The sequence below is a fragment of the Purpureocillium lilacinum genome, assembly GCF_023168085.1.
Source record: "Purpureocillium lilacinum CBS 284.36 DNA, scaffold_3, whole genome shotgun sequence".
Taxonomy (NCBI): Eukaryota; Fungi; Ascomycota; class Sordariomycetes; order Hypocreales; family Ophiocordycipitaceae; genus Purpureocillium; species Purpureocillium lilacinum.
Window position 1 is genome coordinate 5,064,214 of NW_027072113.1, and position 23,931 is coordinate 5,088,144.

The 23,931-nt window shown below is 59.9% G+C and overlaps 9 protein-coding genes across 9 annotated transcripts; 6 read left to right on the plus strand and 3 right to left on the minus strand.

The window, feature by feature from the left end:
- Positions 1-2,646: 2,646 nt before the first annotated feature.
- PLICBS_005100 (uncharacterized protein) lies at positions 2,647-3,159 on the minus strand (the record flags this gene model as incomplete). Its single annotated transcript, XM_065600650.1, has 1 exon — positions 2,647-3,159. The coding sequence occupies one exon, from the start codon at positions 3,157-3,159 to the stop codon at positions 2,647-2,649; it is 513 nt and encodes a 170-aa protein (XP_065456722.1).
- A 1,224-nt stretch (positions 3,160-4,383) lies between these two features.
- Positions 4,384-4,752, plus strand: PLICBS_005101 (uncharacterized protein; the record flags this gene model as incomplete). The annotated part of the gene is made up of 1 exon (XM_018325490.2): positions 4,384-4,752. One exon carries the CDS (start codon positions 4,384-4,386, stop codon positions 4,750-4,752), a length of 369 nt encoding a protein of 122 aa, XP_018175242.2.
- A 565-nt stretch (positions 4,753-5,317) lies between these two features.
- Positions 5,318-6,311, plus strand: PLICBS_005102 (uncharacterized protein; the record flags this gene model as incomplete). Its single annotated transcript, XM_065600651.1, has 2 exons — positions 5,318-5,325; positions 5,495-6,311. 2 exons carry the CDS (start codon positions 5,318-5,320, stop codon positions 6,309-6,311), a joined length of 825 nt encoding a protein of 274 aa, XP_065456723.1.
- Positions 6,312-6,701: 390 nt separating this feature from the next.
- Positions 6,702-7,145, minus strand: PLICBS_005103 (uncharacterized protein; the record flags this gene model as incomplete). Its single annotated transcript, XM_018325489.1, has 1 exon — positions 6,702-7,145. The coding sequence occupies one exon, from the start codon at positions 7,143-7,145 to the stop codon at positions 6,702-6,704; it is 444 nt and encodes a 147-aa protein (XP_018175241.1).
- A 2,489-nt stretch (positions 7,146-9,634) lies between these two features.
- PLICBS_005104 (uncharacterized protein) lies at positions 9,635-10,907 on the minus strand (the record flags this gene model as incomplete). Its single annotated transcript, XM_065600652.1, has 3 exons — positions 9,635-9,971; positions 10,063-10,741; positions 10,901-10,907. The coding sequence occupies 3 exons, from the start codon at positions 10,905-10,907 to the stop codon at positions 9,635-9,637; spliced, it is 1,023 nt and encodes a 340-aa protein (XP_065456724.1).
- A 2,309-nt stretch (positions 10,908-13,216) lies between these two features.
- On the plus strand, positions 13,217-17,024 carry PLICBS_005105 (uncharacterized protein; the record flags this gene model as incomplete). Its single annotated transcript, XM_018325487.2, has 7 exons — positions 13,217-13,406; positions 13,457-14,649; positions 15,295-15,559; positions 15,625-15,788; positions 15,914-16,085; positions 16,162-16,474; positions 16,526-17,024. 7 exons carry the CDS (start codon positions 13,217-13,219, stop codon positions 17,022-17,024), a joined length of 2,796 nt encoding a protein of 931 aa, XP_018175239.2.
- Positions 17,025-19,125: 2,101 nt separating this feature from the next.
- Positions 19,126-19,867, plus strand: PLICBS_005106 (uncharacterized protein; the record flags this gene model as incomplete). Its single annotated transcript, XM_018325486.2, has 2 exons — positions 19,126-19,272; positions 19,331-19,867. 2 exons carry the CDS (start codon positions 19,126-19,128, stop codon positions 19,865-19,867), a joined length of 684 nt encoding a protein of 227 aa, XP_018175238.1.
- A 402-nt stretch (positions 19,868-20,269) lies between these two features.
- Positions 20,270-21,337, plus strand: PLICBS_005107 (uncharacterized protein; the record flags this gene model as incomplete). Its single annotated transcript, XM_018325485.1, has 1 exon — positions 20,270-21,337. The coding sequence occupies one exon, from the start codon at positions 20,270-20,272 to the stop codon at positions 21,335-21,337; it is 1,068 nt and encodes a 355-aa protein (XP_018175237.1).
- Positions 21,338-21,980: 643 nt separating this feature from the next.
- Positions 21,981-23,600, plus strand: PLICBS_005108 (uncharacterized protein; the record flags this gene model as incomplete). Its single annotated transcript, XM_018325484.2, has 6 exons — positions 21,981-22,028; positions 22,096-22,164; positions 22,219-22,291; positions 22,364-23,224; positions 23,287-23,405; positions 23,514-23,600. The coding sequence occupies 6 exons, from the start codon at positions 21,981-21,983 to the stop codon at positions 23,598-23,600; spliced, it is 1,257 nt and encodes a 418-aa protein (XP_018175236.2).
- Between the last annotated feature and the right edge of the window lie 331 nt (positions 23,601-23,931).

Consider the following 23,931-nt stretch of genomic DNA (forward strand, 5'->3'; position numbering starts at 1 on the left):
TGCGGGTTGGATAGATGGCGAGATCAAGGGATCTCAAAGCGAGCGGACGGCTGGCCGGGTGGGCGCAGAAACACAAGGGCGAAAAAAGCAACGAATGAAGTCTTCTGTATCAATCGTCGCGTGGCATGATGGTGAAAAGGAGGGCAGAAGTCTGGGGGAGAGTGGCAGCAAAGGGAGAAGTGTCAAGCATCACAGCAAGTGGAGGTGGTCGGGTGGGCCGGTGGGAGCTTTTACTTGCCTTGCCTCGCTCAATGCTGTACCGGAAAAGCAAGCAAGCTCAAAACACGGCAGGCCAAGCGAGCGAGCGGGCAATCCGGGAAAGGGGAGATGCGTGAAAAACGGGCAGCCGGCCAGGCCAAGGTTGCGGGCGGCATGCCCATCAATGCCCACCCCCCCATGCATCCCGTCAAGCCCGTCCATCCAGCAGCAGCATGCGACAGCAGCAGCAACAGCAGCAGCAGGTCAGTCCCAAGCAAGCAAAGCCGCCAAGGTGGGCGCATTCATCAACCTTAGTTGCTTGGCCAAGAGCCGCCGAGGGGGGGCAGTGCAGGGCAAGCGGCCAAGCAGATGCGCGGACTCGGGCTTGGCGGGTACCTTGCTTGGCTCTCCTTCAAACTCACTCACAGGGTCGCGCGCGTCTCCTTTTTCGTCCCTCCTTTGCCAGCGGGCGGGCGGGCCACTTGACCTTGTTGACTCGGACGGCGGCGGCGCCCCCTCTTGGCGTCACTCACAGAGACAGATGGTGCAGCATGGCATCACGGGTCGTCGTCCTTTTTGCGCGTGACAGGATGGGAATCGTGACATGGCCCCCCCCTCGGCCCCCCGTGGCCCCTCTCTGCCGGTCGGGTCCCCCATGTGCCGGGACAAAGACGGGCAACAAAAACAAGGTGTTGATCTGATGGTGGGCGGCGCAGGCGCGCCAGAGGGCGAGGGAAATTTAAGGTAAATGTTAAGGTTGACGGGGCCTCTTTTCCCAAACGGGACAATGGGCGGCGGGCGCATTGGCCGCATGGGCGCCGGGGCGTCGCACCAGCGGCAGCAGCGCCCCTACAAGCAGCCCCCCTGGCGCCTGTAACTGGCTGGCGCCCGGGGCATTTGTCGTCGGGCCCATGGATCATCCATCCAGTCATTGCGCCGTTCAGTGGTCAGAGGCCGCCGCCGCCACCACATCCACCACCACCACCACCGCTGCCCAGCAACTCCCTCACACCCCCCTTCGCCGGCCGCCACCTCCATGACCGCAACATTATTTGAGGTTGCGGTGCTGCATCTGGCATGGCGGATGCTTGGCGACGGTGATGAGACGAGGCGACAGGAGCTGCGTTACGCGTACTGCAGTGCTGTAGCCGGCTGGCTGCTCTTGGCCAGACGCCGGGAGGCTCGGATCGTCGCAGCAGACGTCCGACGATGGGGACTGGCAATGGCAGCTGCTCGGCGGCTGGACGAGCCTGGTAGATTGGAGTTGGTACCGCCTCGAAGAGGCAGTGAGGGCCTCGAGGCTCTAACTGCGTCGCAGCATTCTGTCGTGCAACCCAACCCGCGCGGCGAACGGCCCAAGACCTGTCTGCGGCGGCGAGCTTCCACGGTGCTGGCCCAGTGGTCGGCCCCCTCGCCCTTGAAAGGTTCTTCGCTACCGCCGCAGCGGATCGGATGCGCCGCAAACCCATGCAGTGCCATCCAATTCGGACGCGCCACCAATTCCATGCGTCTTCAAAGCTGCAGCGCCGCAATGTTATGCCAATGCCGTCGACACGAGATGAACACGAATCCGGCGCTCGCAGCCTGCTCGTACGTACGGATCCATTGCCATGGCCAGCCAAGAGCCCGTCGGCCAACTCAACACGCACAGCGCCGTCACGTTCCAGGTTGGCCTCGCAACCCCCCGGCCCTGGCGTGCTCGTCAAGCAAGCCTGCTGCGGCGTGGCGTCGGCGGCACGCGTGCGCTAAACTTTAAACCACTCGCAGGGCATGGGGCCTGGGGCCCTGCACACCGGAACAGGTCGCTGGAACGCCGCTGGAACGAGCCCTGGAACACCAGACTCAAGGACAGGCTTGCAGCAGTGGTAGGTACGGGCTACAACAGGAGGCTGGCGGGGCCAGCACGGGCGGCAGCTGGCAGCTGACAATTGACGCGGCCATTCCATCACCAACGCCTTCAATTCCACCTCTCCATGGCGCCACGCCCAACCAACAGCCCACGTCCCCGACTGACTTGATCAACCAACACCGCTGCGTATTACGAATGCCGCGCAGCCGTCAGTGTCATGACCCATGCGCGGTCCCGGCGTGCAGGCTCGCTTCCTCCCGCCCCTGGTCCGACCCAAAAAGCACCGACGACGACGGTGCACCGCTGCGTTGGGAGACGGACAGGCGTCGCTTTGATGCCAAGAACGATGCAATACGGCCATTTAATACCAATACGGCACCCCCTTCTCAGTTCTCCGGCGGGCAGCTGCCTGCTACATGACGACGCCCAATGTCTCAGTCGCTCCTCGTATTGTCATACCTACATCTCCCGCCAAAGGCTGGTGAGGGCACCTTGCCCTCATCACGAGACGCCTGCCCCTCCCTGTACCCTGCCTCACCTTGTCCAGCTTCGCCAACCAAAAGGCTGCTCGCCCACGCCGCGTCTCTCATGTTTGCCCGTCAAGCCTGCTCGACCGGCGCCGCCGCTGCCTCTTTCCCTCCGAACCCGTCTCGCAGGCCCCGCGTCTGCATCGTGACCAGAAGCACCAGCAGCGCGAAGCACCGAAGCCCGCATGCCGACCCGCGCGTCCACGCCCACGCCGCCGCGATGATGGCGCTCATGAAAGCGAGCGCTGTCCGTGCCTCTTGGACGGCCCCGATCGCTTGCGACGCCGCCTCCGCGACACCGCGAACCGAGACAATGCTGCCGCCAACGGAGCTGCAGCTGCATTCCGGGTCCGACTTTGCCTGCATCCGCGGCCCGTCCTGGCTTTGATCGATACCGTCGTCGAGCCACGAGAGCTGCGCGAGTTGCAGACGCCCGCTGTCGTCGACGTTCCATAGCGAGAATATTGGTCGTGCCCAGGTGTCATCATGCGGTCCGCGAGCCGCGGCGGTGCGTAGAGGAGGCACCTCCAGCGGCGGATGCGTCGTGTGCCGCGCACGTGAGAGCGTCTGCCTCAACAGTGCCATCCCCCGAGTCGCCGTCATCGGCGCCGCCCACGAGCTTCGACCGGTCGCGATATTCATACTCTGTGCGCGACTGGGCCTGCCCTCGGCGAGCATATCTGCCGCCGCCGCCTCCAAGTGCTGTAGCGCCTCTGCGTTTACCTCGGGTACTTTCCATGACGTGTCTGGCTCGCCTTTCGGCCACGGGGTATGTACCGGGGCGTCACAGGTGAGGAAGCGGCATAGAGTGCCCGTGATGGCGGCGAACAACAGACTGCGCATGGTTGCGATCGTGCGTGCGTGTGCGAGCTTATGGTGCGTTCAAGACCCGAGCCACAGGCCGGCGGCTCGGCTGCGCGATGGATGAGCTGTTCATCGGACGTCGCGCCTACTCGTAGGTCCTTGCTTGCCCCAGACAATGCTGCCGTGAGAGGAAGCAGAGGGCTGGCCTTTTAAACCACCTTTCGCGGGATGATGTGCATGCGGCTGTTTGTTGAAGCAGGTCAAACGCAGCAACAAGAGGCTCATGCTGCGAGCTGAGTTGTCGCCTTGAGCCCAGAATGCGCAGTTTTCGTCATTTTCGAGGAGCGAGGTCGCATGGGATGGGCCTCGCAGCTCGAGGGCTGTCCCCTCGCCGTGACAAAACGGAGGTGTGATGTTGCGCCGGCCTCCCGCCATTGGGGGCCAGCCTCACATGTGCCGTGTTCCGTGAATCAGGGCAGGCTCGCAACAGTGCGTACTCTGAGTCATGGAGCCTGCTCAACTTGAAGCGCTGTAGAGAATGGCAACGCTGTCTCCAGCTGGCGTTGGCTGAACACAGAGTCGTGTCCAAGGGCGAGTTGAGCGTCGCCTGACAATGCCTGACGTACACTGAGGCGGAGAAGCCGAATTGCCGGGCCAGATGGGCGCTCTTTTGCCGTTGCCCCTGCGCCCGGTGGTGCCTACAGAGAGAGCGCGCTCAGGCCATGACGATGTCGAGAATCTATGTCTCTGTCTGAACTTGGCCAGGATTGGCAATCGATTACTTGAGCAAGTGATTCAGTCTACGACACGGACCATGGCCAAGGGGAAGCATGCATCCGAACCACCATATAATTGCCTATCGTACTCGTAACGTCCATTCGCAGCGTGCAGACGCGCAATGTAGAACAGCTCATGATAGACAACCTATAAATGAGCAGGGCAGGCCATTTCGGTCCTCCCAATACCCAAATCTATCCACACAACCCTCACAACAAGGCCCTCAAAATGCATCTCCTCCACCTCAGCCAGCTCGCCGCGCTGCTCAGCTACGCCACGGTCGGCCACGCCAGCCCCGGCATGTCGGGCACCATCGCGACAGACTGGCACGCCAAGTGGACGGTCCAATGCCCGCCGGCCGTCATGGACGACTTCCTCAACCGCTTGACCTGCGTGGACCAGGGCCTCTGCCGGGACGGCGTGTACTCGCCGCCCAGCGACCACAAGAAGCTCTGCGAGGAGTGCTGGTGCGCGCCGCGGCGGGAGCACTACCGCGGGACGGGGACCGCGACGGTCAGGTTCGTGACGGAGACGCCGGCGACGTATCGGTATAACTCGGACTTGAGGGTGAATGGGAAGAGGCCTTCGGCGCAGTGAGTTGAGATGTATGGGCGTCTGATGATGGACGTGGAGGCTGGGCATGGAAGCGCTCCTTGTACAGTCGTCTTGGAGGGACAATGGCAAAGGGCGGGTGGTGAAGCCTGGAAGGATTTCGGCTCGATACAGTTCTCTCTACTTGTCAACATGCAGGCATTTTAATAGTATCGCAGCTGGCTTGCTCGATCGTGTATTCTTCAGGGTCTTCGTTGGTCTTTCTCGCCCCCACACGCCCTTGTTGCATTCGTTGAGTTCGACCTGTCGCGCGCTCTTCTGGAAACCCGAGAAGAGGGATTTTACTCCAGATATTAGGTAAATCTAGCAAGTCACAACATGCCCCGGCAATCTCTGCGACCGAGAAACCCGAGCAAACCGGGCAACCCCCTCCCCCCCCGTGTTGTCGGCGACAACAATGCCCGCGGCCCTGATAAAAACCGGGAGAAGCGGCGCGGAGCGGCAGTAGGCCGGCACTAGCAGGCCGGCGCTAGACCCCAGAATCCCGATCGGGACGGACGTGGCTCCATCGTCGACGTCAATGACGTGTCGCGCCGGACGACGCCGGGCAATGGCTTCGTAATTACGGGCGCCTTGAGACATCAAGGACGCTGGATAGAGATTTTGATAAATGGGATAGAAGGCCGCCGGCTTCTGTGAACGATCAACTCCCAGAGTCGAATGCCAATCGCGCCTGCACGCACTTGAAGAAGCTCACCGCGCCTCAACACCACTTACACGCTCACAGTGAAGCGAACCTAAGTTACAAGACGCACAACATGCCCGACACCCACCCCCTCGACTTCACCTGCGCGCTCGTCACCGGCGGCGGCGGCGGCATCGGCAAAGCCCTCGGGCAGTGGCTCATCTCGCGCGGCAAAAAGGTCCTCCTCGCGGGCCGCACCGAATCCAACCTGCGCGCCGCGGCCGACGAGATCGGCGCCGCTGGCTACTACGTGCTCGACACTGGCAAGACGGACGACATGCCGCTCTTCGTGCAGCACCTCACGACGGAGCACCCCGACCTCGACTGCCTGATCAACAACGCGGGCGTGCAGCGACCCCTCGACGTGGCCAACGACGACGCCGCCGACTTCCTCTCCCGCGCCGATGCCGAAATCAACATCAACATCCGTGGGCCGCTACACCTCGCCCTCCTTCTACTGCCGCACCTGCGCACCCGCCCGCGCGCCACCATCGTCAACGTGTCGAGCGTGCTGGGCTTCGTGCCCTTCTCCATCATCAACCCCGTGTACAACGGCACCAAGGCGTGGCTGCACTTCTGGAGCATGAACCTGCGCACGCAGCTGGCGCGCTCGGCGGAGCTGCGCCACGTGCGCGTCGTGGAGATTGCGCCGCCCATGGTCGCGACGGATCTGCATCGCGAGCGCGAGGACCCGGACGACAACAAGAAGCACAAGAATGAGAATACGCTCACCGTGGAGGAGTTTATGGACGAGGTGCAGCGGAAGTGGGAGGCGGGCGAGGAGATGATTACGGCGGGGCCGGGTAATGCGATCGTCGGCAAGTGGCATGATGCGTTTAGCGAGCGGTATCCTGGTTGAGTGATGGATGGGTTGGTTGTCGAGGGGTTGGGCAGCCTGAGTTGGTCCCTGGATGATGAGTTCTTCTTCGCGGCGGGGGATCGTCGATGGAATGTCGAGGGGTTGGGTTGCCCTGGTTTCTGTCTCTCGCTGAAGCACTGGCCTTGGCAGACGGACAGAAGTCCACACAGGAAACGAACATGTGTAGAGCGGAATCATGCTACTGTTTCAGTGCAATAAATTTAGGCATTACTATACTCTGGTTGTACGTTACTCCGAAGCATGTACCATCATAACCTTGATCCCATCCATTCCCATCAGTCTGGTCCCACCCCATTGAACCCTTTGCTTCCTCTGCCTCGCGGCTCAAAGCAATGACCGGCACCCGTTTTTACTGCTTGTCTGCCTAATCTAAGGCAGCTTCTGGGCAGGGTAGCTCTGGTCCGGCTCGACGACCTTGCCCTCCTGGACCTGCACGTCCCTGTACGCGGGCCAGACGATGAGCCTGTTCTTGTTGTCCACGACCGACAGCGTGGTGAAGCCCTGGCCCTCGCCAAACTGCCCGCTCCAGCCCGACGTGATGGTGTAGTCGCCGCAGTTGCCCGGGGCGCCGGGGTTGGCGCGCGAGGCGTGCGCCTGCGTGACGACGTACTTGCACTCGGTCGTCGTGCCGGTGTGCGGGTTGATGCCGAACGTCCACGTGCAGGAGCTGTCGTCGCTGGCGCACACGCGCTTCATCTTCTCGATGGTCCATTCCGCGCCAGAGGCCTTCATCGACTTGGTGGCCGGGGCCGGGGCGGCCAGCGCCGAGGAGGCGGCCATGAGGGCGGCGACGAGAGTCTGGGTGAGCTGCATGTTGGGTGGTTTGTGGATGTTGATGTCGTGAGATGTGTGGATGTGGTGTGTATATGTGTGTAAGTGGTGATGATCTTGGATAGAGGCAAGATGCTGTACTGTTGAGGATGCACTCCAAAGAATCATCAACAACAGGGCGAGACACCAGCCTTCTTATATACCCTCTCTCGGACCCTGTCTCAACAGCGCGCTCGCCTATGCAGATGCTGCAAGGCAAGGCAGCAAGCACAGCTCCAACGAACCGGACAACAATGCCCCCAGCCCTGCCGTCTCATTGAACCCTATGACTTCACTCCCTTCCCTTCTCCGTCTTCTTCCCACCCATTCTCCCCGCCAACCGGCGCCCGCACCGCTCGCGCCCACACGGGAGTCCCCTTTTAGATCGACAATGACCGAACACGGGGTGATCGGCAGTCTGCTAAGGGTGTGGGCCGCCTCGTAAAAGAATGGGCAAAAAAGGGCCGCTTACTTTTCTGCGCGGCCGATGGGACCCTCGCAGGGTGAGGAGGAGAGGTGAGAGAGGGTTTGCTGGCGAAAGCTGCAAGGGCGGGTGAGCTTTTGCTGGGCACATGATGATGACGGCCGGGAGGCGATGCACTGCCGGGCCTGGGGGGCTTCGCCTGCCGCGATCAAGGGACCCTGCGTCAGCCAAGCAAGGCGAGGAGCGAGCCCTCTGCCTGCTCCTCTCGTGATTGATGCTCGGCGGATGCTACCCAGCGGCTTCTACCCCACTCCCCGACCACCCGAGTGACGCTGGCTCCTCGTATTCCTACCGGGCGGTCTACGATCTCCCGCTGCCGGGATCGGGATCCGGCTTAGTTTAGCATCTTAGCTCCTCTGACGGGACTTCGTTGTTGTCAGCCGCTCCGTCGATGGCGATGCAGCCCGTTGACGACCGACCGCATTGTGAGGCTGTCTTCCATGTTGCCACCCCCGCCTTCGAGTCGTTCGTTACCCGTCGGGAGGCATCCATCTGCGGCCGAGCCTAAACCGAAGCAGCCGCGAACAGAAGAGTCGGGCAACGGGGCAGGCACTGTTTGTGCAACCTCCCCCGACCCTCGCCATGGAGTCCATGTCGTGGACATGGGCAAGGGTCAGCCGGCCATACGGGTCCTGCGGCTCACGGCTTGCCCGAAATACCGAGGGGTCGGTGGAACGATGTCATGCCAGCTGGGCCTTCGAGAGCTGCTAATGTGTCCATGTCGTCCCCTTCGCTGTTCTACATACATACGCGCGCACACCGCCGCCGCCGGGCGGCAGCGCGGATGCACCGCAACGCCAAGCACGTCTCCCAGGCAGTGCTTGCATATACGATAGAGTGAGGTAATCACTGCCGCAGTCAGTCTCACGGTGGAGCAGTGCCATCCATGCCTGTTGATCGAGGAACGGGTGCTGTGGTGCGTTATGCGGTGCGGATGATCGTGCATAACTCATGACCCTTTCGGGTTCCATGTCTCGATTATGCCGCCCGGCGTTCATCATGCCAAACCTTCAAGATGCATTGCGGGCACTGGGATCGAACGATTTCAAGCTCACGGGGGATAAAAATAGCTACAGCAGAGCCTCGAATCATGTTTCCCGCACGAAACGAAACGACAATGCACGGCCTGGTGACATTGGCAGCAAAGTCGGTACTTTTGCGGTCGCATCCAGTCCTCAATCCGACATAGAATGCCGTGCTACCTCGGCTGCACAGATGACAGCTCGACGTACATTTCGCGGACTGGCCGTGGCAGTCAGAGCAGTGTTGTCCAGACCTGAGACCCGTGTCGCTGCCGCTTCCGGATCGTCGGACATTGCGCCAAGTGGCGCCAATATGAAGCGGACATGTGTGCGGTCGACGAATGACCAGTGCAAGCGGGCGCCAGCACGGCAAGGCTCACGAGTGCAGCATTATATCGCCCAAGAACCTGTCACGGCTGAACAGTAAATGCCAGGTCGACAACACAGTAACGACTCGGCCAATGTCCATAAATATATGTCTCTCTATTAACTGGTATGTACAAACTGCCCGCCACTGGATCGGTCAGTGCTGCCAAGACTCGGGTCTGGAGGGTCCGGATCAGGATCCTCGTGCAATCCATCAATCTCGGCCGGCTAGTCGATGAGAGTCCCCACGACCTAGGCAGATGGCGGTCTGGCGCCCCTTATGCCGTGATCGAGGGGGGGCTAATAATGCTTCGTCTCCTGGGCCCGGCATACCCTTGGCTCAACACACCCCATGGTATCGCCATTGACGCCTGCCGTCATCGTGACCGGTCTCGTCAGGCGATTAGATGGGACTGCGGCAGAGGCTGCACGTGCTGAGCGGGCGCGCCTTGGGCATTATGAGCAATTATGCAAGACTCGGTCGTGCAGCGACATGGTCCATGGTCTTGTGCGATGCCGAGAGACGTTTGCGGCCTGCTGTTGTCGGAGGAGTCGTCGGGCGCCCAGGCCGTTCTGTGTTTATGGATACTGTGTTTCGCAAGGCGAATTTCATGTAATCATCATGTCCCCCAGATCCGGTCTTGCGTCATGCGCTCGTGCTCGCCATCGTGAGGAGCGTGCCATTCATTTTCTTGCAAGTCGACTGCGACATTGTGTCCGGCCTTACTTGCTGGCTCTCTATTGCCCTTTTCGTATGTCGCTTGCTTCGACGAGCCGAATATCCTGGGGAACATTCGGACCAGGATGAGTCTGAGCGACGGCAGGCACGTGCAAATCATGCCCGTGTTGACTTCGATGACGGACCAATACGCCGTCGCCCATTGGTCCCACGTCGGGTTGTTTGAGTTGGCGAACAGGATGAGCGACTGCAACCGCAGAATCGACACGACCGTGACGCTAGAGTAGACTTGTAAGCGGGAGGACTGAGCAGGGGGTGCCGACCGGTGAAGACCGTGGACCCTGATCGAAAGAGGATAATTGAACGTACAATGTGCCCAGCAGAAACATGATAGCCACGCCAATCTTCTTCTTCCAGTGCAGCCGCAGTGGAATCACCTGGCTGAGCGGAAGACCAATCATCCACAGGTCGATAGCGACGCCGATGGCCGCGTTCAGCCAGCCGAAGATGTTGATGTTGACGCACGAGCCGTGCCCTGCGTCGAGGTACCGCCGCCAGTAATAGTCGATGGGCGAGCACTGGAAGATTGCCGCAATGACAAAGGTGAAGCCATACAAGACGTTGAACACGACGGTGGCCCAGAGCAGTTTCCGTATTATGGGCCCTGAGAATATGTGCAGGTAGAACAGCGAGAGGCTGAGCTTGATGAGCGACATGCCGGCAAAGTAGAGTATCTCCAGGATATAGAGGTACAGGGCGACATTAGAGATTTCGTTTGTCGTCAGGGTCCAGACGTCTTTGCCCATGCCGTTGGCTGTCAGGCCGTCGATGCCAATGACCATGCCGGCGATGCATATGGCCAGGGTTCCCGTGATCGCCCAGTCGTCCGAGCCGAGCCGCGAGGTCGCGCTGAAGAATCGCTTGAAGACGAGTCGTATTACGACGATGACGATGGTGACGACACCAAGAGGGATGATGGTTTGGTTCCACTTCGCCGTCTTGTCCCGCACGGGCGCGCCGCACGCCGTGTGAGTGACATTTATGGACGCTGCGTCCGCCGTGTTAGCCACACAACGCCAGGGTATGAACTATTCTGGGTCACGTACTCAGAGTATCGGAAAATGAACATTTGGCGTGAAAGCAATGCCTCGCGGCATCTTGGAGCGCATTGTTGGAGCATACGCAAGCGAGGTCCGTTGCGTTGCACGTCGCATTCGCGGCGGTGGAGGCCAGACACGGAACCTAGACACACCCAGCCGTTAGCACGGAATACACTGCCACTACTCCCCGTAGAAGAAACTCACAGCGCAGCTCGGCAGGCTCGCAGTCAGGTTCATCTCAGCGACCGGCCCCGGCGCCACGTCCCTGATGCCGACGCCGAGCCACTGCGGCAGGGCGGCCGCCGCAGACAGCGAAAAGAGCGAGGGTCCCATCGCTGCGACCAGGCCAATCCATCGCGTCCAACCCAGCCGAGGCGGGCGCGCGCTTCTCTCTCGATGACGAGCCGTGGTGTAGGCGAGACCCCGGGGTCGTCTTCGATGACTTGCAGTTTGATGTGTCGTCGGGAAGTTGCTGCGCGAGGCGCTGAGGGGAGAGGCGACCGGGCGCAAACGGGCATCCGGTAATATTTACGTCTTTGCCTCTCTCGGTATGTGTCTCTCGACCGGTTCACTGTAAACCTAGCTGCGCCATTGCCCAGCAAATCTTGTCGCCAGCCACGCCAAAGTCAGTTAGGGGCGCCGAACTTTGGGGGGGGGGGGGACGGACTGGAGGGTGAGACCATACCAAGTCTCCCAAGCCTCGCACGGTCGGCGACCACCGTGGGCGTATCCACAACGGGTAGAGACAACGGCAGCGCTTTTGTGACACTGACACCTGTGCGAATTAGTTTGTTGGTCTAGAAGCTGCTCAGCTGTCGCGTCGTTCGAGAACATGAGCTTGGCCTTTGTTGGGGTAATTCAGAACACAGCTTGAGCTGGCGATGGCTCCCAAAACCGGGGCACGTGTGGAAACTGGACCGCGATCTCGGGGCATTTCAGCGGCCCCGCGGGTGGCCAAAAACGAACATCCACTGGAGCCTTCGACTGAAGCCGGGGGAGTGGAACGCTCAATCGGTCAACTCCAGCCAGCCGGCGCGCGGCACAAACGTACCGACTGGCTGGTTCTGCACCAGACGCCTCACCGTGGGCTGCTAGTCATGACATCCGCCAACTGTCTCCATGTGGCAGGCCTCGGCCCACGGACGTGGCGGCGAGTCAGACGCCAGCCGCCCACTCCGGAGGCGAGCGAGCCGCGCACACGGCGGCCGTGGTGCTGCCACGTTGAGGCTGGAAAGCTGCGGCAGCCCGTGCCGGCCATCGGCGATTCGCTGGAGAGCTTCTCCGAGCCACCCAAGAATCCGGAGATTGATGTCTGGTGGCGACAAACCTGGCGTCGAGGCGGCGGCTTGCCGCAGGGGCCTCCCACGAGGCGCGTGAAGGTTGCATCTGATGCTGCTGCTCCTGGGACAGCGCAAGGGGACTTGCGAGATTCGACTGAAATCCTTAGCGTATGACAGGCACGTCTTGCTTGCGAAAACTCAAGACGAGCGAGCTACAGGTGCGGTTTGGGTCAATCCCGAATCGATCACATTCGTTGAGAGTGTTGATTCGTGGGCCGGCAAGTGATCCCCGGCTCGTGTGAACGTTGATCGACATGGCACGCGTCTGCAAGTAGAAGGGCTTTGTCGGGGCGTGTTCTTTATTAGATCAAGACAGTCTCATTCGACCGCTTTCCTCGTACATACCTCCATGGGACCCCCTTGTAATAGTTTTGTACGGCTTTAAGCAGTCTGGTCTCTATGGTGGACGATGCAAGTTGAGCGCGATCCCACAGTGACTAGGGTAGCTCTTAAGCGATTCGCTCAATCAGGATGGCAAACCACTGCATGAACTTCGCGGCACCGCTCGTCGACAATATGATTGAGCGCAAAGGTTTCCCGTAATGCTTCATGAATACGAGGAATTGGGCGTGCGAATCTTGGGTCTCGTTGAGCATTGACGTGTAGCCTCAGAGCGATCTCAATCGTTCTACCCAGATTCACCAACACGCTCACGGGCACAATAGGTTCCCGGATTAAGCAGGTCCAAATTGCACTCTTTCGTAAACACGCCGTGTCAGGAACGCTCCGATCCCGCAAGTGCGCTCAATGAAGCCAATCGTCTGTCATCCCCCAGCAACCTTGTTGTCAAGCTCGGCGTAGACGCGCCATACGATGCCTCGTTGCGCTCGTGGATGCGACTCCCAATTGGGCAACTGCTCACGCGAGCTCCGCCTCTACGTCACAAGTGCCTCCCAAACCCAGCGATGTCGGATTCTCGCATCCATAAACTCTATGCTTCGACCCACAGGCGACAGTCATGCTCATTTTGACCTTTACATCTCTTGGTTGTTGTTCTCATCGGCCAACGCGCTTGCGTTAACCTAGCGACTTGGCTGCCGTTGTCAATTCGATGCAGCCGCCAACTGGACGCCTCACTTGGACATGGCTGCTACCGAAACTCGGGAGCTCGATGAGCTGAACCACGACAATGGCAGAATCTCACGCAGCGACGATGAAGCGACCGACATGAGCACGGAGCACATGCAAGGCGACTCGTTGCCACCCACGGATCACGGACGCGGTGCATATCTCGCCCTTGCGTGCTGCACCGTCGCCCAAGCTCCCATATGGGGTGAGTCTGGCAATCCGGGCCGCAGCCGGTGATAATCGCTAACAAGACAGGGTATTCGGTTTCGTTTGGCATCTTTCAAGAGTACTACAGCAAGCCGTCGAGCCGTCTCTATGCCACACCCGGCGCCATTGCATCCATCGGCGCCGCACAGATGGGCATCATGTACCTTATGATGCCCGTCGCCTTTCTCGCCCTGCATCGATACCCTCATCTTCGCCGCTGGTGCGGCCCGCTGGGCCTGCTCATCACGGTAGCCAGCATCGCCGCCTCGGCATTCGTCAGCTCAGTCGCTGGCCTCATCGCCACGCAAGGCGTGCTCTACGCGCTGGGTTGCGGCCTGCTCTTCAGCCCCATCTCGATGTACATGGATGAGTGGTTTGTGGAGCGCAAGGGCATGGCCTACGGCGTCATGTGGGCAGGCAAGTCGGCCGTCGGCGTTGCGATGCCGTTTGTCTTTAGCGCTCTGCTGCAGCGGTTCGGGCTTCGCGCGACGTTGCTCTCTTGGGCCGTGGCCTCGGCGGTATTGACGTCGCCGACGCTCGTCTTCCTGAAGCCGCGTGTACCGCTACCGAGGACGTACCAGGCACGCCCGCTGTCATTTGGGTTCGTTCGCCACGCGCCGTTCTGGATGATGCAGATTGGCATCATCATTCAGTCGTTGGGATATCTTATGCCGAGCACCTACCTCGCCAGTTACGCATCCGCCATTGGCCTCTCGTCCGTCACGGGCCCCATGCTGCTGGCCCTCTTCTCGCTCGCATCGGTGCCCGGGGCCGTCATACACGGCATCCTCGGCGACAAAATGTCCGCGACAAAAGTCATTCTCATCTCCTCGCTGGGCAGCGCACTGCCAGTATTCTTGCTCTGGGGCCTCAGCAGACATCTCGCCAACCTGGTGGTCTTTGTTGTCCTGTACGGCTTCTTCGCCGGCGGGTTCAGCTCCACGTGGTCGGGCATGCTGCAGGAGATCAAGCGCGACGACGCCGGGACAGACACAGCCATTGTCTTCGGCATGCTGCTCGGCGGGCGGGGTGTGGGCTTTGTCCTCGGCGGACCTGTCAGCGGAGCGCTGGTGTCCGCGGGAGGTGCGCTGACCGGTGAGACGCTGGGCTACGCGACAAAGTACGGGCCAATGATCCTGTGCACCGGTGTGACGGCCATACTGGGAGCGTGGGCGCCGTTTTGGAAGATGACCAAGATTGCAAAGTCGAGATGGGGTGGGATGCATTCAGCTCGCATCTCGGTGCGTCGTGACTAATTGTCAAGGAGGACTGAAGGCACATCGTCAGGCGATATGGCTATCCCTTGCAGCGTGTTTTGCAGCGTGGACATAACACGAGCGCTCGGGATTGGGACGGAAGCACGAAATGGCTCAGAGCGGGTTCTGACACTATCCTTGACATAACTGAACGTCGTACGTGGTCGCTGTCGTACAAAGTGACGCCTCCGGGTATGCCTACTTGTGATACGACCCAGCATCTCGATCAACGTCGCCCAACGTGGTCATATCCACTGCCGCAAAGGCGGAATCATTGGTTATATGCCTCTCTGAGACTTTTGTGCACAGCAAGGCTGGCCTGCTGTTTCCAGTCTTTGACGATCCTGGCCTGAGAGAGCCTTGCAGCGTCGTATTTACATGCAGACCGACCCGCCAAGACACCATCTTCTAATACCTCAAGGTAGTCCGCGGCAATAGGAACTTTGCATCTCGGCCCTTGGCCTTTCTCTGTCCTTCCGACTCAAAGTCGACCTCCGCCATGCGACCACTCTCGCTGACTCTGCTGGCATGCGCAGCCACGGCCACCGACGGTGTCTCGAACGCTCGCCATTCCTGCGTCTGGCCCCTTTCCAGTATTCTCACGCACCGACACTCACTGACGATGTGTAGTGCACCGTCTTGGCCAGCCAAGCCAGCCTCCGAGGAAAGATCCTCGCTCCCGACAGCGCCACCTATGATGCCCGGCTTCAAACATACTACTCCGCCAACGCGGCGCAGCGCGCCTGGTGCATGGCGCTGCCCGAGAGCACCCACGACGCTCAGGTCATTGCTCGCGTTCTCACACGTCACAAATGCCCATTTGGCATAAAGGCAGGCGCGCATTCGGCATGGAAGGGTTCGAATGGCATCGCTGATGGTGTGACCATTGACTTTGGTATGGCCGCCGGACGGATGGGCGACAGGGCATTGACGGCGAAGCGACTGACCCCCGGCGAACAGGCTACATGAATGCAACGACGTACGATCCGAGTACGGGAATTGTTTCGATACAGCCAGGCGCGAGATGGGGGTCCGTCTACGAGGCCTTGGACAAGTACAACGCGACAGTGGTGGGTGCTCGAACATCCGTCGTGGGTGTCGGCGGCTTCACCACGGGCGGCGGTGTAAGTCAGCCCGTCCAGCTCCCATGAGCCAGCCTCAATCCGTGGGACAATGCAATTGAGACTTACAATCGTCGGCCGGAAACTCTATTCTGGCCTCACTTGCCAAGTATACTGACAGAGCAAAGTACTCCTTCCACAGCAACGCGTACGGAATGGCATGTGACATGGTCGAGAACTGGGAAATCGTGCTCGCCAACGGCAGCGTCGTCAACGCAAACGTGCACGAGCACGCGGACCTGTGGAAGGCACAAAAGGGGTCCTCTGGCAACCTTGGCTTTGTCACCAAGATCGACCAGCGTGAGTGCATTTGAGAGCGAAAGTCGGACAGGGTTCAACGTCCGATCACGGAATTGATGCTCACACCTGCTTACAGGCGCCGTTCCGGGAAATCTACTCTGGGGCGGCCTCACAGGGTACAGCCTGTCGGAAAGAGATCATCTCTTCAAGGCGTACGTCAACTTTGTTGATCAGACGGTAGACGACTCACCGGATCAGAGCATCTTGGCTTTGGGCTTTGATCAGGCTGGGTTTTACCTGCGATCCATCTTCACCAACACCAACGGGGTGGCGAACAGTCCTGCATTTGACGAGTACCTCGCCGTTCCCAACATCTCGAGCACACTCGCGTCGGGACCTGAGAGCGAGATTATCCCCCAATTCTCTGGGCCCACGCCGCTGGGTCTATAGTATGTTGTTGTACAACGTGCACTGGGGCCAGTGACTGACTATTCTTCAAGCACCAACTGGTTCACAGGCATGGCGACGAATACCTTTGCGGCCATGTCTGCCATTGACGAGCTGCATCACTATTTTGCGCCAAAGATGCAGGCAGCTGCCTCGTATGCCAACTTTTCGACTCTCATCACCTTCCAGCCCGTCACGGAGGCCATGGTGAAGAACAGTAACAAGCGCGGCGGCAACGTCCTTGGGCTCGAGCGCGTCGTGGCAAACGGGCCGGCGCTCATGTGGCTCGTTGTGCTCACCGTCGACACTGCGGATCACCAAAGCACAATTCTGCCCGTCGCACAGAAGCTCGTCGCAGCGATTAATGAGAGGCAACGGAAGCAGGGCACCTTTATAGACTGGGTCTATCTCAACTATGCCTGGGGCGACGAGCAGCCGATCAAGTATTATGGGGCTGAGAATCTGGGGCTTCTGCACCGGGTGTCGAGGAAGTATGATCCCTTGGGTGTCTTCCAGAAACTGAGGAAGACGGGTTTCAAGCTGAATACATAGAAATGGGGAACTGGGTGGCCGATGGTTGTGCCCCGGTTAACTTGACGATACCAGACACTTGACATCAGACGTTGAGGTCCGCATGGGCTGTTTTGGAAAGGCTCAAGTAGTTCACGCGACAAGACTCAGCTCATCTGCTCGAGGTTTCATCATATTCGGGCACCAGGCCGGATCCGCATCGACGAGTTCAGACGACTCGGCCGAGAAACGCGCGAGATCGTCAGGATCGACGCGGATGTAACAGGCCGTCGATGTTGCGCAAACGTGGCAAGCGAGCTCCCCTGCGGAGTGTTTCCCCTATTCCCCGCCCCTTGGCCAATCTTAAGCTCTCGCGATTGCCCCCCTCCAATCCTTTCCGTCCTCCACATGCGTGTGTCTCCAAGCGTCATTCGTTTGTTGAGGATGCAAGATCAGTTGGCGGGTACACGTAGGCAATCAGGTTCGATCGTCTCGCATAAACTTGCCTCGCGACATAATAACCGCCACTGGCTTCGCACTGGACGACCTATTCGGATGGTGCTTTAGCTCTCGCGCAGCGGACGCGGGCACCTCGGCTCCGCGCCGCATCTATCTCGCGCCCAAGCTCCTCCAGCGTTGCTAGGAGCGCCGATCAGAGGCCTCGGCTGACGCCATCGATAGCCCTTGCGATACACCACGATCTGCAAACAGATCTCTGGAAATAAGACCCGTGCATATGTTTCGCCACGGATAGAGACTCGCTTGCGCTGGGGACTGGAGGGGGTATCGGAAAAGCCGTTCGCCTCCCAGGGTCTATGTCCGCAATGCGGCGGAAGCTCCCGACGATTGAAGCCTGGATTTGGGTACCCCGCTCGCCGATGTTTCTAATTAGGGTCACCGAGCTCTATCCAGGTTGGGAAGTTGGGAAGCCGCCGACGCCATTGTCGGTCCTGCAATAGACTTGCGACCGGTGGCCTAGGAAGGCGTTAAGGAGCGAGTGTTTTCGATGTCAAGCCATATGAAGCTGCATGTTTGTTCGGAGAATAGCAGTCTAAATCCAGTCAATCGATTCGAGGCTCTACTTTCAGATTGCCAGTAACCCTAGCAAGGCGTAACACAGTTGTCTGGTTGGAGGCTGCACAGCGCCAAGTCAGGTCGACACCATTCAGCACATCACCCGTTTGAGCCATGACGGCGCCTGTGCGCCCGCCGCTTGGGTTGCAGTGCATATCGCTTCAAGCCTTTCGGAAGTCAGCCAAGTGCAGTGCGAGTTTGCCACACAGATACACACCTGAGTGACGACCTCGTCGGCTAGAAAGGTTAGCGCGCGCGGTGCTTCCAACTCTCAAAAGTAAGATGGAGAGACTCTACACCGGATCGGCGGTCCGCTCTGGGGCCGTTCGGCAGACAATGCCGTCTGGGCTCAAGCCACTGCCAGGGCTGTCTCAGTCCGCCAGGGGAACACAGCAGCAGCTGAACCGCCGGGAGCCTTGCGAAGTCAGAGTCCAGTCCAGTCGTCAATCAGGCACAACTTGAGGGCTTCAGCCATGGACCCTGAAGGACTATTTTTACTCCATCTGCCAGGCCTCCAAACACGGTCAAACATCCAACATCCCAAGTCCGCGCGCGACTGGCTGATAAGTCCACAGGCCAGGGCGGGCCCCCCGTCCAAAAGCCATCGTAGATCGTTCCACAGGGGCAAACCGGGAACTACTGTAGCCAATCTGCCAAGGTTTCGGAGCCCGCAGCTGCATGCGCCGTCGTCAGGACTCAGTGCTGCCCGTGGAAGCAATTTGTGGGGGCGGCCTGGTTCGGCGCATCTCGAGGGGCCGCCGATCGCCCTCCTGGCCCATCGTCCATGGCTTCGGGCACGGGGGTAAGATCAGGGGATCTGGTGCGCTCGGCAGGGGCTTTGGAGGCGTTTTTAGCCGCGGAGAGAGAAGGTCGGCCGATTCTCTCGCGAGGCGAGGCAGAGCGGCGCGAGACAGTCTTCTATGTGCTATATTTAAATCGATGGCAACGTTGCGATGATGGCTTCGCTCCCGTTCGCGGGCAGGGTCCTGATATATATAGAGCGTGCTTCCCCTCTGATAGACACCCCATCCCTTCCGTGCAAGACTCTACAAGGACATCCATATCCAACATGAAGTTCGCATCCGTCGCCGCCTCTGTGTCCGCCCTCTGCGGCGTGGCCTCTGCCGCTGTCAAGGGCTTTGACATTTCCCACTACCAGCCCAACGTCGACTTTGCCAAGGCCTATGCCGATGGCGCCCGCTTCGTGATGATCAAGGTGCGTTCACCCAGATGAAGAGCTTCCCCCGAATTCCATCTAACGTTCACGTCGGCAGGCCACGGAGGGCACCACGTACACGGACCCCAGCTTCAGCTCGCACTACACGGGCGCCACCAAGGCGGGCTTCATCCGCGGCGGCTACCACTTTGCCCGCCCGGCGTCCTCGTCCGGTGCCGCGCAGGCCAAGTACTTTATCGCGCACGGCGGCGGCTGGTCCAAGGACGGCATCACGCTGCCTGGCATGCTCGACATGGAGTACCAGTCGTCGAGCAGCGCGTGCGGCGGGCTCTCACAGAGCGCCATGGTCAGCTGGATCAACGACTTTGTCAACACGTACCACGCCGCCACGGGCGTCTACCCGCTCATCTACACCTCGACCAGCTGGTGGACGCAGTGCACTGGCAACAGCGCCGCCTTTGGCAGCAAGTGCCCTCTCGTCGTCGCGCGCTATGCTAGCTCCGTCGGCACGCTCCCTGCTGGCTGGGGCTTCTACACCTTCTGGCAGTACTCGGACGCGGCGCCCTGGGGTGGTGATGCGGATACCTTTAACGGCGACATTACTGCTCTCAAGAAGATTGCCAACGCCGGTTAATACTGGGGCTCGTTTTGGATGTACATGGGAAACGAGATACACTTCTATGAGGCATATTATCCTGTGATGAGTATATAGTGACACGAGATTGAATGCTACCGGACTTCTGTCTGACACCGATGACCTCCTTGAACGCTCAATGTTGTGTTGCACGACGCGAGAGTAAGCGCGCTGTCAGCGTGTAAGTGACACCCCCCATGTTGGGTTACAGCGGCTCCAGGCCTCGGCAACTCCACTGTAAACAGGTCTAGCGCAAGTAACCGACGTCAACATCCTCTGGCTGCACTTCATACGTCGCGACTCCTGATCACCACCCAACCCACATATAACCTCACTATCGAACATTTGATGGCCACGACGTAGGGCATTGAACCGACTAGAAGCGGGAAAGCACTGTACGCCATGCCCAGCGGCAAGACGCTGCGCGCCCTGGCGCCACTCGTGCAGCGTCGCGCGTTCAGCTCATCACAGCATCACCATGCCAGCGGCGCGACCGCATCCGAGGCCGCCTCGCGCATGCTCGATACCTTTGCCGGAGCCGTCTCCATCCGCCGCCAGGTCTTAGACGCCAACCAAGTCCAGAAGCTCGCCCTCACGCTCGGTCGCCCAACCCTCGGCGCCACGGACATCTCCACGGAAGCACCCCGCGTGGGCACACCCATCCCTGCAGGCTACCACCTCGTCTACTTCACACCGGGGGGCCTTGAGTCGGAGCTCAGCGCCGACGGGACGGACCGCACGTTCAACGCGCCCCAGCCGTTCACCCGGCGGATGTGGGCAGGCGGTCGCATGTCCTGGCCCGACGCAACGGCGTCAGAACACGCGACACTGCGAGTGGGCGACGAGGTCGAGGAGCGGACGCGCTTGGTGAGCGCGACGCCCAAGAAGAGCCGCGGTGGGGGCGAGATGGTGCTCGTCGAGGTGGAAAAGGAGCTGTGCGCGCCGAGGGGCCACACCGTCGTCGACAGGAGGTCGTGGATATTCCGGCCGGAAATTGACCCCTCCAGTGCGAGTGAGCACGCGTCGTTGACGGGCGAGGTGCCGCGGGCTGCGACGACGATACAGGATGTGGGAGCGGATGCGAGCGGCTTTCCTGTACGGCAGTTGTGCTGGTCGCCGGTGGGACTGTTTCGCTTCTCGGCGCTGACGTTCAACGGGCACAAGATTCACTTCAACGAGGAATGGAGCCAGCGAGTGGAAGGCCATCCTGGGATTGTCGTCCATGGGCCGCTGAATCTGATCAACATTCTCGACTACTGGCGCGACGTTCACGGCGCGGGCTTGGAGCCGGCGAGTATTAGCTACCGTGCCATGTCGCCGATATACGCAGGCGAGACGTACAACATCAAGACAGAGAGGTCGAGCGAGGACGAGCGGCAAGGCGTGCATCACATTATTGCCGAGAAAAAAGGCACAGTGTGTATGAAGGCAGAGGTTGCGAAGTTCCTAGGCTTCAATTACAACGACTAGGGGTATGAGAGCTCGCCATCTCTGGAGCAAACTAATGGATATGAGTTGGGCATGCAATTCCGTGCTTCAATTTACCAATTTCGACGGCGCAGCGCTAGCTACTGTTGTCCAGTGTTAAATGCATCGTAACCTTCTACCGCAAGGGACTCTGTAATTGTCATGGCGGTGGCTGGACGCATCGCTTCATGATCCCCTCCTTTTAACCTCTGTGAAAGTCTACATGTACAAGCACCGACATGAAGAAGTCTTCGCTTGAATAGTAAACATCTGCGCAGCCGACATGACAGCCTCCCGGATTCTGGCATAGCCCAAGCGGACTCGGCCACATTCAGTGACGCCGATGCCACCGTCTCTCGGTTATAAGCCGCCTGGCCCACCTCCCCCACAGCGTCAGTTGTATAGCCGAGCCAGCCCCCCGCATCGACGACGGCGCCGGCAACCTGGGGCCCGCCGGAATGACGCCAACACTTCCAGGCACAGGGCCCTGTGGCTGCGAGTTATGGTGGTGTGCGGCCCCCTTGCAAGAGCCGCTACGGGACCGACGCCGGAGGGCCATCTACAAAACATACATGCATGGGCATCGTGAGACTGCGACTGATTCCCCAGTCTCTCACCCGGTCCTGACCATACGAGCCGCGAAATCATGGTTTTGCAAAGAGCGACGCATAGGCTCTTGAGGTCCGCTGCCAAGGTATGTATGGTGTCCCAGGTGTCCGCTGGGTTCATCTTGAGTGACTGGCTGACACCGTTCACCACAGGCACTGCCGAGGCAGCAGGTACGACAACTGAGCATCCACGAGTATCAGTCGCACAAACTACTTATTGAGGTAAATACGCTTGAACCTTTCTCAGCTCCTGGCTCCTTTAACCGCGTTATGTAGTTTGGTGCGCCTGTTCCAAAAGGCCGGCTCGTGCGAACACCCGATGAGGCTCGCTCCGCCGTCAACGAGCTCGGTGAGTTTCCTCATCTTCCTCCGGCCGCAGGCTAGATGCGAGACTTGGCTGGCTAACGCAGTGCCACACCAGGCCCTTGCTTCATCAAGGCGCAGGTCCTCGATGGCGGCCGCGCGGGAGGCGTCTTCGACAACGGCGTTCAGGGCGGCGTCCGGGCTGTTCGCGACCCGGAGGAGGCCGCCGCGCTGGCGTCCCAGATGCTCGGACAGCGCCTGCGTACGAGGCGCTCGCCCAAGGAAGGCCACGCCGTGAACGAGCTGTACGTGGCCGAGACAGTGCCGTTTGACGCCGAATGGTATCTCGCCATGACAATCGACCGCAGCAACTACGCGCCAGCAATCATCATCTCGAAGAAGGGCGGCCGGGACATTGACGTGATCGCACAGGAGCACCCCGAGAGCATCCACACGTTCAACTTTGGCCTCTCCGAAGGCATCACCCAGGCTCTTGTTTCCGACATTTCATCAAAGGTCGGCCTCTCGGCGCCGGAGACGGAGAGCCTCGCACCCATCCTCTCATCAATGTACCAAATCTTCTCACAAAAGGACGGCACTCTGCTCGAAGTCAACCCGCTCGCTCACTCTCCCGACGGGTCCTTCACCTGCCTCGACGCGACGTTTACGTTTGACAACTCGGCCGTTCACCGGCAGCGCGACATGTTTGCGCTGCGCGACCGCAGCCAGGAGGTCGCCGACGAGCTCGAGGCGGAGCGCCACGGGCTGCTGTATGTCAAGATGGACGGCGACATCGGCAACGTGGTCAACGGCGCGGGGCTCGCGATGGCGACCAACGACGCCATTGGGTTCCACGGCGGCGCCAACTCCAACTTTCTTGATGCTGGGGGCAAGGCGACCAAGGAGACGATGCAGCAAGCGTTTGGCATCATTACGCGCGACCCGCGGGTCAAGGCGATCCTGGTGAATATCTACGGAGGTGAGGAGCGCGCAAGTTGAGCTGTGGTAGATAATAGTTCGTGACTGATCGACGCGACGCAGGCCTGACGAGGTGCGACATGATTGCCGAATCCATCATCGGCGCGAGCAAGGAGCTGGACATTCGCGTGCCCATGGTGGTGAGGCTGCAGGGCACGAACTCTGCCGAGGGCCTCAGACTGGTAAGTTCAACACCCAGCACGACGAAATGCCGGCGCACCCCGTGCCGTCTCCGCTTCATTGGCCGTCAGAGCGCAAACATAAGAGAGAGACTGACATTTCATGCGCAGCTGGCCGAGGCCAACCTGGGCCTACACGTCGAGTCGGATTTTGGGCGCGCAGCACAGCGAGTCGTGGAGCTGGCCAAGGCGGCATGAGTTCAACGTTGATTCCTCATGGAGCATACGTCTACCTTCTACTTCGTGTTAGAGCATAGAGCCATAAAGCGTCGTGTTCATTTCGTGCGCTCGTGCTCGTACCAGCAATATTAGGCTGAGATGGGAACATCGAACCCAAGACACGCTTGTAAGCCCCATGCGAAGGAACTAACTCACCGAACTGCGGTGTTGGACCCAGCGACGGAGTTTCTCCACGTCGAGTAATTGTCCGCTGCTGCAGCCTACAAATGTCTCTTCTGCAGTGGAGGCGCCAACTGGCCCCATCAGTCCTGCCAAGTGTGTCGGCGCCCTCTAGGACAACTGGCGCCCG